Source organism: Quercus suber, unplaced genomic scaffold (assembly GCF_002906115.3).
Source record: "Quercus suber isolate HL8 unplaced genomic scaffold, Cork oak 2.0 scaffold_583, whole genome shotgun sequence".
NCBI lineage: Eukaryota > Viridiplantae > Streptophyta > Magnoliopsida > Fagales > Fagaceae > Quercus > Quercus suber.
In genome coordinates this window covers 232793-245755 of record NW_027070028.1, presented here as the reverse complement: position 1 = coordinate 245755, position 12963 = coordinate 232793, and the positions used below count along the sequence as shown (strand labels likewise).

The 12963-nt window shown below is 31.8% G+C and overlaps 1 protein-coding gene across 3 annotated transcripts; it reads right to left on the bottom strand.

The window, feature by feature from the left end:
* Positions 1–3917: 3917 nt before the first annotated feature.
* LOC112001880 (cucumisin) lies at positions 3918–12860 on the bottom strand. 3 transcript variants are annotated; one of them, XM_065764782.1, is made up of 11 exons: positions 12693–12860; positions 12396–12544; positions 8961–9046; positions 8167–8261; positions 7827–8070; positions 7075–7585; positions 6334–6437; positions 5621–5839; positions 5424–5535; positions 5052–5274; positions 3919–4654 (listed from the first exon to the last, which is right to left on the bottom strand). In XM_065764782.1, the coding sequence occupies exons 2-11, from the start codon at positions 12489–12491 to the stop codon at positions 4131–4133; spliced, it is 2214 nt and encodes a 737-aa protein (XP_065620854.1). In that variant the 5' UTR covers positions 12492–12544; positions 12693–12860; the 3' UTR covers positions 3919–4130. The 3 variants fall into 3 exon arrangements, with proteins under 3 accessions (XP_065620855.1, XP_065620854.1, XP_023889812.1); XM_065764783.1 differs by having other exon boundaries at positions 3918–4654; positions 7075–7555; positions 12396–12860; XM_024034044.2 differs by having other exon boundaries at positions 12396–12860.
* Between the last annotated feature and the right edge of the window lie 103 nt (positions 12861–12963).

Genomic DNA, 12963 nt, shown 5'->3' with positions numbered 1-12963 from the left:
TTCAAAGGAGGCTTAAGTCAGAACACTCTAATGGTCTAACGGTTAGCAGTCAACTTGCCATTAATTTTGATATAAGCAAATTCATTTACTTTAGCTAAGACTTCATGCTTTAGGTCCCGCTAACTTCTGTCATTCCGAAACAAAACTCCATTCCAATGGGACCATAAGGTCCATATTCCAAATGCAAAAAATATACCCTAGGTTACATCCGAAGAGGCCAAAGTTTTGGTGCTACAACAATTAAGCCGAAGTCAGTCAGTGAGCTACAAACCAAAGAAGGAAACATCAGGGAAAGGCAGAGATAAGGCAGTCCAAAGGTTCCGGGCAACTTGGCAATCTCTAAGAACATGTAGGATTGTTTCTGTACCTGAGTTACAAAGCTGACAAACGGTTGGGATATCCATTCCCCTAGATGCAAGAACCTGCCAATGACATCTTGTAGCATGCTTGTGTAACGGGATGATGTGGAAACCTCGTCTCTTATGTTGCCCATATACACAATATAAGCCTGCGTGCACAATATCACATCATATCAAGAAAATAAAGTCTATTTAAATCATGCTTAAAAGTCTTCTCTTACATTATGAGTATTTCACTTTTTTCTGTTTGCTACACAATTTTTTCCGTCTTTAAGAAATAGAAAAAATTTAAAATTAAAGGGAGAAAAAAAAATCAAATACTACACACCATAGGTCAATTGGTGGGGATAGAGCTAAGGGAGTTGGGTGGGAAGACCAAAGGGGCCATGACCCCATAACTTTTCAAAAATTTCCTTAACACTAAACCTATTATAGAATTTAGCCCAATAAAATTGAACTTGGCCCCCCTAACAATATCCTTAGCCTCCTTCTTCTTCTTTTTTTTTTAGCCCAAATATCAATCCAACAACAAAAATTAAACAATGGGCATATGAAAGCCTAAGCATTTACCAAAAATTTGTTAAACCCATCATATTCATATAGTCAAAATCTCCCACCCCAAAAAAGTCAAAAATAAATAAATAAATAAGAAAAAGAAAAAAAAAATACCCAACATTAAAGCTGGTCCAATCACTTTTTTTTTGGTGGTCCAATCACTTTAGAAAGTAAATAAAGTAACTAAAGCACGGGCTAAAATATTATAATAAAGTTTATCTAAAAATATATATATTAGCTTAAAGTTGGTTAGTTATTGGTTGCTAATGGTTGATTGAGCATTCAATTTTGATTTCCTTAATTTAATAGCAATGTTATTTACATAAAAAATTTAACAACATTTTTCACAAAAGTTGAGCTGACAAATTTTTCATAGTTCTCATATGGGTTTATCACTAATATTAACAATTTGTATTGTCAACAATTGTGCAATTTTTTGTCAATTTTTTTTTTGGTGTTAATTTGTAGATTTTCCCTTTTTCTAGTGGTTGCTGACTTACTAAATATTTAATAAAAATAATTGAGCACTTGTTTTTAGTTTGAAATCTTTATATTAAAGAGACAAAGAACATTTCTAGACATAAATAATTAACTTAGCAATACTAATATTAACAACAATCTTAATTATAGCAACAATTGACTTTGGATTTTTTGTTTTCTTGTATTTTTTTTACCTAGCAAGTAGCAACCATAATTAATTTGAGTAACAATACATGTAATGTATTAAAAAACAATCATTTTGTGTTTTTTAGTTTGTTTATAAATCGCTAATATTGAATGAGTGTTATTTTGAACTTTTATGATTTTTTTTTTATTCACATTCTTTCTTCAATCCAAATTCTGGCTTCCTCCCTAATTAATGCAACTGTAAATTTAACGGAAAAGCATAATTTACCTTTCGATCATTCTGAGAAGTTGAGTGACCAATAAGCAGAGTGGAGGCGAAGCTGAGAAGGAGAAGCACTAAAAGACTTGTGGTTTTGCCTGCCATTGGAGGGTCAGGTAGCTATAAACCTGGCTAGCCTGTTATGAATATTACCTGCACAAAAGGCTTCGGCTCAACTGAAACTCCAGCCCTTTCAAAACACCATTGATCCTCATGTATTATCCATAGAGGTCAAGTATAGCCATAACTCCTCCAAGTATTTCAAAAATCAAGAATTTAAGGAAAACTAAAAGTTTAACCTTGATTTATAGCGATATTGTGCCCCAGGGTACGTGGAAATAATGGCTGCCAATGGTGGGAAGATGTAGTAGTGACATAGCCAGCCAAGTGAAAAGAATATGAGAGTGAGATATGGGGGAGGTAGGTAGAGCCGAAAAGGACGGTGTAGTTTCTTGTTGGAGAGCTTGGGCTTCAAGTTGGCAAAATATCTTGGGTGTATTTATACTAAGCCGCCCCTTCAAAATTTATTATTGAATGTCCCAACATTCAAATCCTATCAAGAGTCTTTAAGGCAAAGCAATAATCTATATATCTAGATATATAATAGGTAAAGTAAAGAGAAAATCTAATTAAATTTTAAATTGAAATTCAATTAGAGTCTAATTTTGCGCCACGTGTTTCATCTAATCTAAATTTTAGAATTTTGTGCCCAGTGAGTTAATTTAGTGAAAAAAATGAATTTCAATTAGAGTTTAATTTTGTGTCATGTGTCTCATCTAATCTAAATTTATAAATTTTGTGCCAAATTAGTAAATTTAATGTAGAAAACGAGGAATCCAATATAATAAACAATAAAAAACATAATCATATAACTAAAAAGAATTCAAATTTATAAGTCATCTATGTATATATATATATATATATATATTAATAGGTAAAACTTAGAGAAAGTTGAATTAAAATTTGAAATTATAATCCAATTTTGCACCTGTCTAAATTTATGTGGGGACTACGCCATAATTATCCACTTAAGCATGTTACTTAAGTTTTTTAATTTTTGTGTCAAGTAAGTTAATGAGTGCAAAATATGAAGAATCTAATATTAATGAACTATAAAATTAAGAAAAAAAAAACAATTACATATACTCAATAAAAATCACATGTTTCTCAAGGGGGGGGGGGGTGGGGGGGAAGAATTGTGATTAGGTTCGCCCACCAGCCATTTTTTGAGCTTCTTGCTCAGTTAGGTCCACTGCAAATCCATAGAAACTCCTTTTGTAGCTATAGAGTAAAGATTTTGGACCAATATGGTTGAAAGTAGGCATATGCATTTTGACAGGTTAGGATCTAGAAGCATTTCAATGCCTGATACTATAACCATATAATTTTATGTAACTGAGATCTTGTTAACTTTTTTTTTTTCCTAACTTTTTTGAATCTAATGGATAAATTAAAAAAAAAATCATATTTATATAAATTAAAAAATTGCTAAAATCATTGAAATTGATAATAAAATAATAGCTAATAAAAATACAAAATGGAAAAATTAACTCATATTACATAAAGTACATTGTTTAAGTTTAATATTTTATCAAAACAGAAAATGAAAATGTAAAATAGAATTTTAACCAGGGTAGTGTTTCAAACTTTTTGAGACTTTGGTAATAAAATTTTATTTATAATATATTATATTAATAATTTTAAGGCAAAACCACAAATATATATTGAATGTATAACATTTATATTAAATCACATAATCTTAATATTATAATAATATGTAAAAACCAATGTTTATTATATTACATGTAATCACGATATAAGATTCTAAAAAAACAAGTGACATAGATATAAAATACAACATGTGAGACTCCACTTTTTATTTTCCCACTAAATATAACATGACAAAAACTTATCATGAAAAATGTCAAAAACTTGTTATAACCAAAAAAATAAAAAAAAAATTAAGATTCATATAGCGAGTTTATGGTGGTGCCATTATACTACTTTTATGGTGGTGATTGAACATACATATCATTTTTTTTTTTTTTGAGAAATAAGATTAATACACCATTATCTTAAGTCTCAAATTGTATCAAGTTGACCCTGATTACATATCAGAAATACATAATCTTTAATATGGGCACTACATTTAATTACAATCAAGCAGCAAAGGTTTACATTCATTTTTTGTGGTGTAATTTCATCGCTGCTGTCATCCTTCTTTATATGAGCATAATACTTCAAAGCTTTTGCTTTATTATTAATATTATTTTTGATACCAAAGCTTTTGCTTGCTTAATATCGGTAATACATGTTCCATATATAGAATGTCAAAATGCTTCATACACAACAATGGGGCTCCTCACTTGAAATGTGCCATCATCCCAAATTAAAGAAGCCGAGACTATTTGTCTATCAATTGTTCCTTTAATCGTAAGAGCAAACGATAGCTTTTGTTTGAGTGATGTAAATGATTGAACACTAGGGTTCACTTTGATACTAAGTCCAGGTGGGGCACTCACTTTAGCTTTGTATATAGATGTTGATGTTCCAATATTGGTGACCGTTCGATTGAAAACATGACTTATAGAATTTGAAGATGGTGTGGATAGAGCAAAAGAAGGATAGTTTAGATCGAAAACTTTTCCATTAGTACCTTTGGGACAACTACTATTGTCTCCGGTAACAGCTTGTAATAACTTTGTACTATATCCTTGTCCACACAAAAAAGCTATGTAGTCAAGTGCATCAATATCATATATTAAACCAGGATTTGCACTCTTATGTGGATTAATATTGCCTGCACCATATGCAAATTCAGCTCCGGAGCTCTCTTCAGGACTCATGGGGACAGCTGTAAGTAATTCACCAAATTGGTTGTGGTTATGGTTTATATTAAAATGAGGATAAAATACGATATTGATTATTAAATTTTAATTTACGAACTATATTAGTTCCTAAAGTTTAAAGTTATATCTTTTAATTCCTAACAAACTTAAAGTAATCTTTTTTTTATTTTTATTCAACAACCGTCAAGTCTCTCTAATGAAATGATGATGTGACCAAACTAAAAACTAACATATCATCATTCCGTTAGACATGTTAGGAACAAAAGACGATCACTTAAAGCTTTATAGACAAAAGAGACTCACTTTTGTTAGGGATTTAAAACAATCATTTTAAACTTAAGGAACAAACTAATTAGTTTGGCTTTAAAATGACCAAGATTAGGAACTGAATATAGTTATTACCAGTAGTCATAAGAGCAGATTTAATAGCCGCAGGCGACCATGTGGGGTGGAAAGATTTGATGTATGCAGCCACCCCTGAACCATGAGGGCACGACATTGATGTCCCCGAGATTATATTATATGACAATGCCCTCTTATCAAAATTGACATTAGAAATTGGGGAAATTGGAGAAATTGGTGACCATGCAGCTAGAATGTCTACTCCAGGAGCAGCTAAATCAGGCTAAAACAACATAAAATAGATTTCAATAAGAAGAATAATACCAATAATTTTAGGAGCGTAACCTATTTTACAACTTTATTCACCACTATTGACATAGTCGTTTGGGATTGATGCATAATAAAAGTGATTACTGATTACTAGAAAGTTACCTTGAGAATGTTGTGTGTAGCTGGGTTTGGACCTCTAGATGAGAATTCAGCTATGTAAGGTGCAAATGGATCTTTTCGGTCATCAGTCTTAAGAATAGTCGCAGTTGGGCTCCTGTAAAATTGTGCATCTTGATTAGGATTAGTGTGTCCTATGAGTTGTGAAGTCCTTAATTGTCTAAGATATTTTAGATTAATACCTTGTCGAATTTATGTACAAGTAAATATCGGCACCATCCTCCAAGCTAAGGTAAGCTGCAGGCAAGGGAAACGCAATAGCCCCAGAAGTGGGGCGTCGGCCTTGCATCACAGTAGCAACTGCACCAGCTAAGAGTTGCCCAACCCCATCATTCTCAGCATCACAAAGTACAATTTTACCTTTCACCAAAGTTTTGTCCAAGGAATCTTCGTAGCAATACCTGCATTTTTCCAATAAGTTCCTTCTTTTTTTCTTTTCTTTTTTTTAATAATTCGATAGTTAAGTGGATGAATTTGAATCCTGAATATTTCCATTAAAAATGCTAAAAAATTTCAATTGAGTTATAAGGTTCCTGGTAATTGGTACCACTTTTTTGAAGCACAAGGAATATTTTACCTGCTAGTTTAATAGATTTATGTACACTCAACCAGCAAATGGTTTAAATTTTTCTCCTTTTGTTTGTGAGTAGTTCTAAGACTACAAACTATTCCATAATTTTTTTGTTACAATTTTGACATGGCAAACTGGGAATGTTTAACTATCACTTATAAATAGGCCCACAATTTTTTCTTTACCAATCATGCTTTGTCACATCACAATTATAACAAAGAAGTTGTATAATTTTTTGTGGTACTAGAATTTTTCATTTTGTATATGTATATATCAAAAAAAGTTAAGGCTTATTTAAATTTCCCTCTTTTTTTTTTCAATTACCTGGACAAGGATGAACCATACTCTTCTGTCTTGTTTGGTGCATCTCCACCATAAATTATTGGATAGGATTCATTTTTGAGGTCAAATGTATTAATTGAAATGCCCTACACACGAAGTAAAGAAATTCTTCAAATTAGTTTGCAGTTTTATTTTTATACCATAGTCTTTACGCATGCGATTTGACACTTTTAAGGAAATGGTTCGCTCAGCACTTTCAAATAAAATGAAACTCCATATCTCACATTGAGTGACTGAGAGTGTTTTACTTTATGTTCCATCAATTACATTATACTATGTACCAATATTTTCATAGCTTAATTTATTGTTATTTTATGAGGAAAAAATAGGAATGTGCAATAGACTACAATTGGTGAAGTATAAAATAGAATACTAAGAGTGGGATATAAGAATTTTTCCTTATGTATTAGCATTTACTAATGTTATTATTTTTCAAAAAAAAAAAATACATAGAATCTTTTCTTATAGGTCAGTAATAATAATAATAATAATTATTATTATTATTATTATTCTTAAAAAAAGAATTCCTAAATTCCACTATGAGTGTTATATTCTATACTTCACCGACAGTAGTTTATTACATATGTACTTTTTTTTATCCTTAGAAAATAACAAAAGTTTACAATGGGAGGGTAGGCATGACATACTACGTACAGTTGATAAAGTGAAACAGTTAAAGTAGAATAACTTATTTATGTTCCAAAACAAGGGCATATTAATTACCTCATAGATCTTGTTGTTACCTAATCGGACCTTTGTGTAGAACTTTCGGTCTATGGTGCTTGCAGCCACAGAAAGAGACCATGGGGCAAAGCTTGAGAGTGTTGCTAGATATGGACCCCGGTTACCAGCAGAAGTTGATGTCAATATTCCATTTCTCATAGCATGAAAGGCACCAATGGCAGTTGTATCTATAAAATAGTTGTCAGAAGATCCGCCAATTGAAATAGATATTATGTCAACCCCATCAGCAATGGCATCATCGAATGCTGCAAGAATATCAGCATCATCACAGCCAAAATACCAACATACTTTGTACACAGCAATACGTGCTGATGGAAGCCCTCCTCGTGCTGTTCCCAAACCAAGACCTTGTACGCTGGCCTTGCTCACCAAGTTCCCAGCTGCTATTGATGCAACATGTGTTCCATGGCCATCTGAATCTCTTGGAGATCGAAAATCTTCTTTTTGAAAATCTCGATCGCTGCGGTAATATTTTGCTCCAATGATTTTACTGTGTTAATTGTAACCACATTTGTTAGTTGTACTTTTGACTCTAAATTTATGTGCTTAGCACAACGTTTTTCACAAACTTTTTCCCTAGTTGCTAACATGGCTTTTTGTGATTAGAACAATATTACTTTTACTTGCTCTACGATTAACATCAATTTTATTGTTCACTAATTTACAACAAGTCATGTTAGTAATTTATAAAATAAAATACAAAACATAGTAGATGGATGTTAAAGATATACTTGTTGCAAGTGAAATTGGTTGAGGCCTGGCATTCGCCCTTCCATTTGCTAGGTGGTGGACCAAATCCTTTGTCATTAAAGCTATCAGACTCCGGCCAAATTCCAGTGTCAAATACTCCTATAATGACATCACTCTCAGTTGTTGGTCTATCGACTTGCTTAGGAAGGCCAAGGAAGTCCCATGACCTTGTTGTATGGAGCTCCTTTTTTTGGTTAGGGAACACCGACACTACCCCATCCATTCCTACATATTTGTTGTTACATCATTTTGTTATGAATTCAAGTTTTTTTTTGTTTGGGGGGGAGGGGGGGAGGAAGAATTGTGATTAGGTTCACCCACCAGCCATTTTTTGAGCTTCTTGCTCAGTTAGGTCCACTGCAAATCCATGGAAACTCCTTTTGTAGCTATAGAGTAAAGATTCTGGACCAATATGGCTGAAAGTAGGAATATGCATTTTGACAAGTTAGGACCTATAAGCATTTCAATGCCTGATAACTATAACCATATATTTTTAATGTAATTGAGATCTTGTTAACTTTTTTTGAATCTAATGGATAAATTAAAAAAAATCATATTTATATAAATTACAAAATTGCTAAAAGCATTGAAATTGATAATAAAATAATAGCTAATAAAAATACAAAATGGAAAAATTAACTCATATTACATAAAGTACATTGTTTAAGTTTAATATTTTATCAAAACATAAAATGAAAATGTAAAATTGAATTTAACCAGGGTAGTGCTTCAAACTTTTTGAGACTTTGGTAATAAAATTTTATATATAATATATTATTAATAATTTTAAGGTAAAACCACAAATATATATTGAATGTATAACATTTATATTGAATCACATAATCTTAATAATATAATAATATGTAAAAACCAATGTTTATTATATTACATGTAATCATGATATAAGATTCTAAAAAAATAAGTGACATAGATATAAAATACAACATGTGAGACTCCACTTTTTATTTTCCCACTACATATAACATGATAAAAACTTATCGTGAAAAATGTAAAAACTTGTTATAACCAAAAAAAAAAGAAAAAAAAAAAAAGAAAGAAAGAAAAAAAGATTCATATAGATGTTTATGGTGGTGCCATTATACTACTTTTATAACCTGCCGATGACATCTTGTAGCATGCTTGTGTAAAGGGATGATGTGGAAACCTCATCCCTCTTGTTGCCCATATACACAATATAAGCCTGCGTGCATAATATCATATCATATCAAGAAAATAAAGTCAGTTTAAGTTATGCCTAAAAGTCTTCTTTTATGAGTATTTCACATTATTCTCTACTAATCACAGTTTGCCACATAATTTTTTTTCCTTTAAGAAGTATCCAAAGTTTAAAATTAAAGGGAGAAGAAAAAATCAAATACTACATACTCTACGTCAATTGCTGGCAGGGATAGAGGTAGGGGATTTGGGTGGGGAGACCAAAGGGGCCATGGCCCCCGCCATAGCATTACAAAAATCTCCTTAACACAATACCTATTTTAGAATTTAGCCCAATAAACTTGGCCCCCCTAACAACATCATGGGCCTCCTTAAAAAAGCCCAAATAACAACCCAACAACTAAAATTAAACGGTTGGCATATGAAAGCCCAAACATTTTCCAAAAACTCACTAAACCCATCATATTCATTTAGTCAAAATCTCACTCCCCAATTTTTTTTTTCTTTTTTTTCTTTTTTTAAAGAAGAAAAAAAAATGCCCAAAATTAAAGCTGGTCCAATCACTTTAGAAAGTTAATAATGTAACTAAAGTAGAGGCTAAAATAGGTTTCAAAAAAAAGTAGAGGCTAAAATATTATAATAAGTTTATCTAAAAAGCAAATATTTGATTAAAGTTGGTTGAGCATTCAGATTTGATTTCCTTTATTTAATAGTAATGCGACATACATAACAAATTTAACGACATTTTTTCACAAAAGTTAAGTTGGCAAACTTTTTGTAGTTCTTATATTGGTTTATCACTAACATCACTTCTTTTTACTATCATTAACAATTAGTCTCATCAACAATTGTTCAATTTTTTGTGTTTATAGATTTATTCTTTTTGTCAATAAGTTTATCTAAAAAGCAAATATTTGATTAAAGTTGGTTGAGCATTAAGATTTGATTTCTTTATTTAATAGCAATGCAACATACATAAAAAAATTTAACAATATTTTTTCACAAAGGTTAAGTTGACAAACTTTTCGTAGTTCTCGTATAGGTTTATCACTAATATCATTTTTTTAACTACCATTAACAATTAGTCTCATCAACAATTGTGCAATTTTTTGTCAATTTTTTTTTTTTTTTTTTTTTTTTTGTGTTTATAGATCTTCTCTTTTTCTAAAGGTTGCTGACTTACTAAATATATGATAAAGATAGTTTATTTATTTATTTATTTATTTTTATAAGATAGAATTTCTATTTTAGCTTAATTTAAGAATATATGTGTGTGAAACTCCCTCCTGGAGACTTGAACCCTGGCTCTTGCCCTCCTCACATTCCACAAGTATTTATACTTGTGGACTGACCATTGCACTAAGGATGCGCATGGTTTTAATAAAGATAGTCGAGCACTTGTTTTTGGTTTGACATCTCACTACAAAAAACGCAGCTTTAAGCCGCGTTTTTTAGCTGCGTTTCTGTAAAACGCAGCTCCAGGATAGACTTTAAGCTGCGTTTGTTAAAAACACAGCTAAAGCCTCAACGTATAGCCGCGTTTTTCAAAAAAACGCAGCTATAGCCAACCTATAGCTGCGTTTTATAAAAAACACGGCTTACTCATGCTTTTGGTTACGTTACCTATAGCCGCGTTTTCTGAAAACGCGGCTATAGGTCCAACGTAATAAGTACTTCAGTGACCTTAGAAACTCTTTTGTGACGTTACCTATAGCCGCGTTTTTCGAAAACGCGGCTATAGGATAACCTGAAGCTGCGTTTTCGAACGCGGCTTAGTTACCCTTTAGTGACATGACCTATAGCGGCGTTTCTAAAAACGCCGCTATATGTAACAACAGAAAAAAAAAAAAAAAAAAAAATCAAGTCAAAAGCTTCCCACGTGCCCTCCTTTCCCACCTACCGCCCACTTCCTTCTTTCCTTATTTCTACTTCTTTCTTTTTTGTTTCTTCATTCTTCACTTAAGTTCTTCTTTCTCTCTACATTTCTCTGTAAGTTCCTTCTTTCCTTTTTTTTTTTTTTTTTTTTCTTCCTTCCTCATATCTGGTTGACTCTTTTTTTTTTTTTTCCTTTTTCTTTCTTCCTTCTTCACATCAGGTAACTCTTTTTTTTTTTTTTTTTCTTTTCACTGGGCAACGTTTTTTTTTTCCTTTGTTTCTTTGGAGCTGCTTTTTTTTTTTTTTTTCCTTTCTTTCATTATTTTCTTCATCTCAAGCACACTGATTTGTCAATAGATCTAGTTTTTTTTTTTTGGTTATTTTATGTTTAGTTAGTAAGAAAATGGAGGAGATGCTATTGTGGATTTGTGCTTGAATTTTTGTTATTGTGTTGCTGATATTGTGATTACGTTGTAGATTTGTGCTTGATTGCTGATATTGTGTTGTTGATCTGTGCTTCAATTTGTGCTAGTAAGAAAATGGGTTTGTGTTTTTGAATTTCTGGGTTTGTGTTTGATTTTTAATTTTTTGGGTTTGTTTGTATTGTGAATATCTTGCGTTTGATTTTGAACTTTTTGGGTTTGTGTTTGATTTTGAATTTTCTAGGTGTTTTTGTATTGTGAGAATGTTGTATTTGATTTTGAATTTTTTGAGTTTGTGTTTGACTTTGAAATTTTTGGATTTACGTTTAATTTTGAATTTTTTTTATTTGAATTTCAAATTTTGAATTTTCTGGAAAAAAAAAACCCAAAAATATATATATTTATTTTTGTTTTCTGGAAAAAAAAAAACCCGAAAAAGAATTTTTTTTTTTTGTTTTTTAAAAAATCTATAGCCGCGTTTGTAAAACGCGGCTATAGCTCCGCACCCTTAGCTGCGGTTATAAACGCAGCTCAAAGCTGGCCTATAGCCGCGTTTTTTAAAAACGCGGCCATAGGTGTGTTGCTGCGGTGTTTATGCCGCGTTTGCAAACGCGGCTATAAAAAACGCGGCTCTAGGCTATAGCTGCGTTTTTCGGATCTATAGCCGCGTTTTTGAAACGCGGCTATAGACCCCTTTTTTTGTAGTATCTTTATATTAAAGAGACAAAGAACATTTCTACACATAAATAATTAACTTAGCAATAATAACTAATATTAACAACAATCTTAATTATAGCAACAATTGACTTTGGATTTTTTGTTTTCTTGTATTTTTTTTTTTTTTTTTACCTAGCAAGTAGCAACCATAATTAATCTGAGTAACAATACATGTATTGTAATGTTTTAAAAAAAACAATCATTTTGTGTTTTTCAGTTTGTTTATCAATTGCTAATATTGATCGAATGAGTGTACGTTATTTTGAACTTTTATGAATTTTTTTATTCATATTATTCCCTCAATTGAAATTCTAGCTTCGTCCCTAGTTAATGTAACTGTAAATTAAGCGGATAATTTACCTTTCGATCGTTCTGAGAAGTTGAGTGACCAATAAGCAGAGTGGAGGCGAAGCTGAGAAGGAGAAGCATTAAAAGACTGGTGGTTTTGCCTGCCATTGGAGGGTCAGGTCAGGTAGCTATAAATCTGGCTAGCCTGTTATAAATATTACCTGCACAAAAGGTTTCGGCTCAACTGAAGCTCCAGCCCTTTCAAAACACCATTGATGCTCATGTATTATGATTCATAGAGGTCAAGTATAGTCATAGCTCCTCCAAGCATTTAAAAGTCAAGAATTTAAGGAATACTAAAAGTTTTACCTTGATTTATAGTGGCTGCTAATGGTGGGACTATGTAGTGTCATAGCCGGCCAAGTGAGAAGAAGATGAGTCTGGGATAGGGGGAGGAGGTAGATATATAGACTCATAGAGCCGTAGAGGACAGGGTACGTATAGTTTCTTGTTGGAGAGCTTGGGCTTCAAATTGGCAAAATATCTTGGGTGTATTTGTACTAGGTTGCCCCTTCAAAGCAATAATTCTTTATAGAACTAAAAATAAAGTGTGAATTTATTTATTTATTTTTTTTGGTTG

Bases quoted from the DNA above. Each gene is read 5' to 3' on its own strand.
- LOC112001880 (XM_024034044.2), bottom strand. From the start codon at position 12,491: ATGGCAGGCAAAACCACCAGTCTTTTAATGCTTCTCCTTCTCAGCTTC. The intron at 5,536-5,620 runs GTATTAATCTAA...ACAATTTTACAG, and splicing joins TTGTACATAAATTCGACAAG to GAGCCCAACTGCGACTATTC. The intron at 5,275-5,423 runs GTAACTTTCTAG...ATGTTGTTTTAG, and splicing joins CTACACACAACATTCTCAAG to CCTGATTTAGCTGCTCCTGG.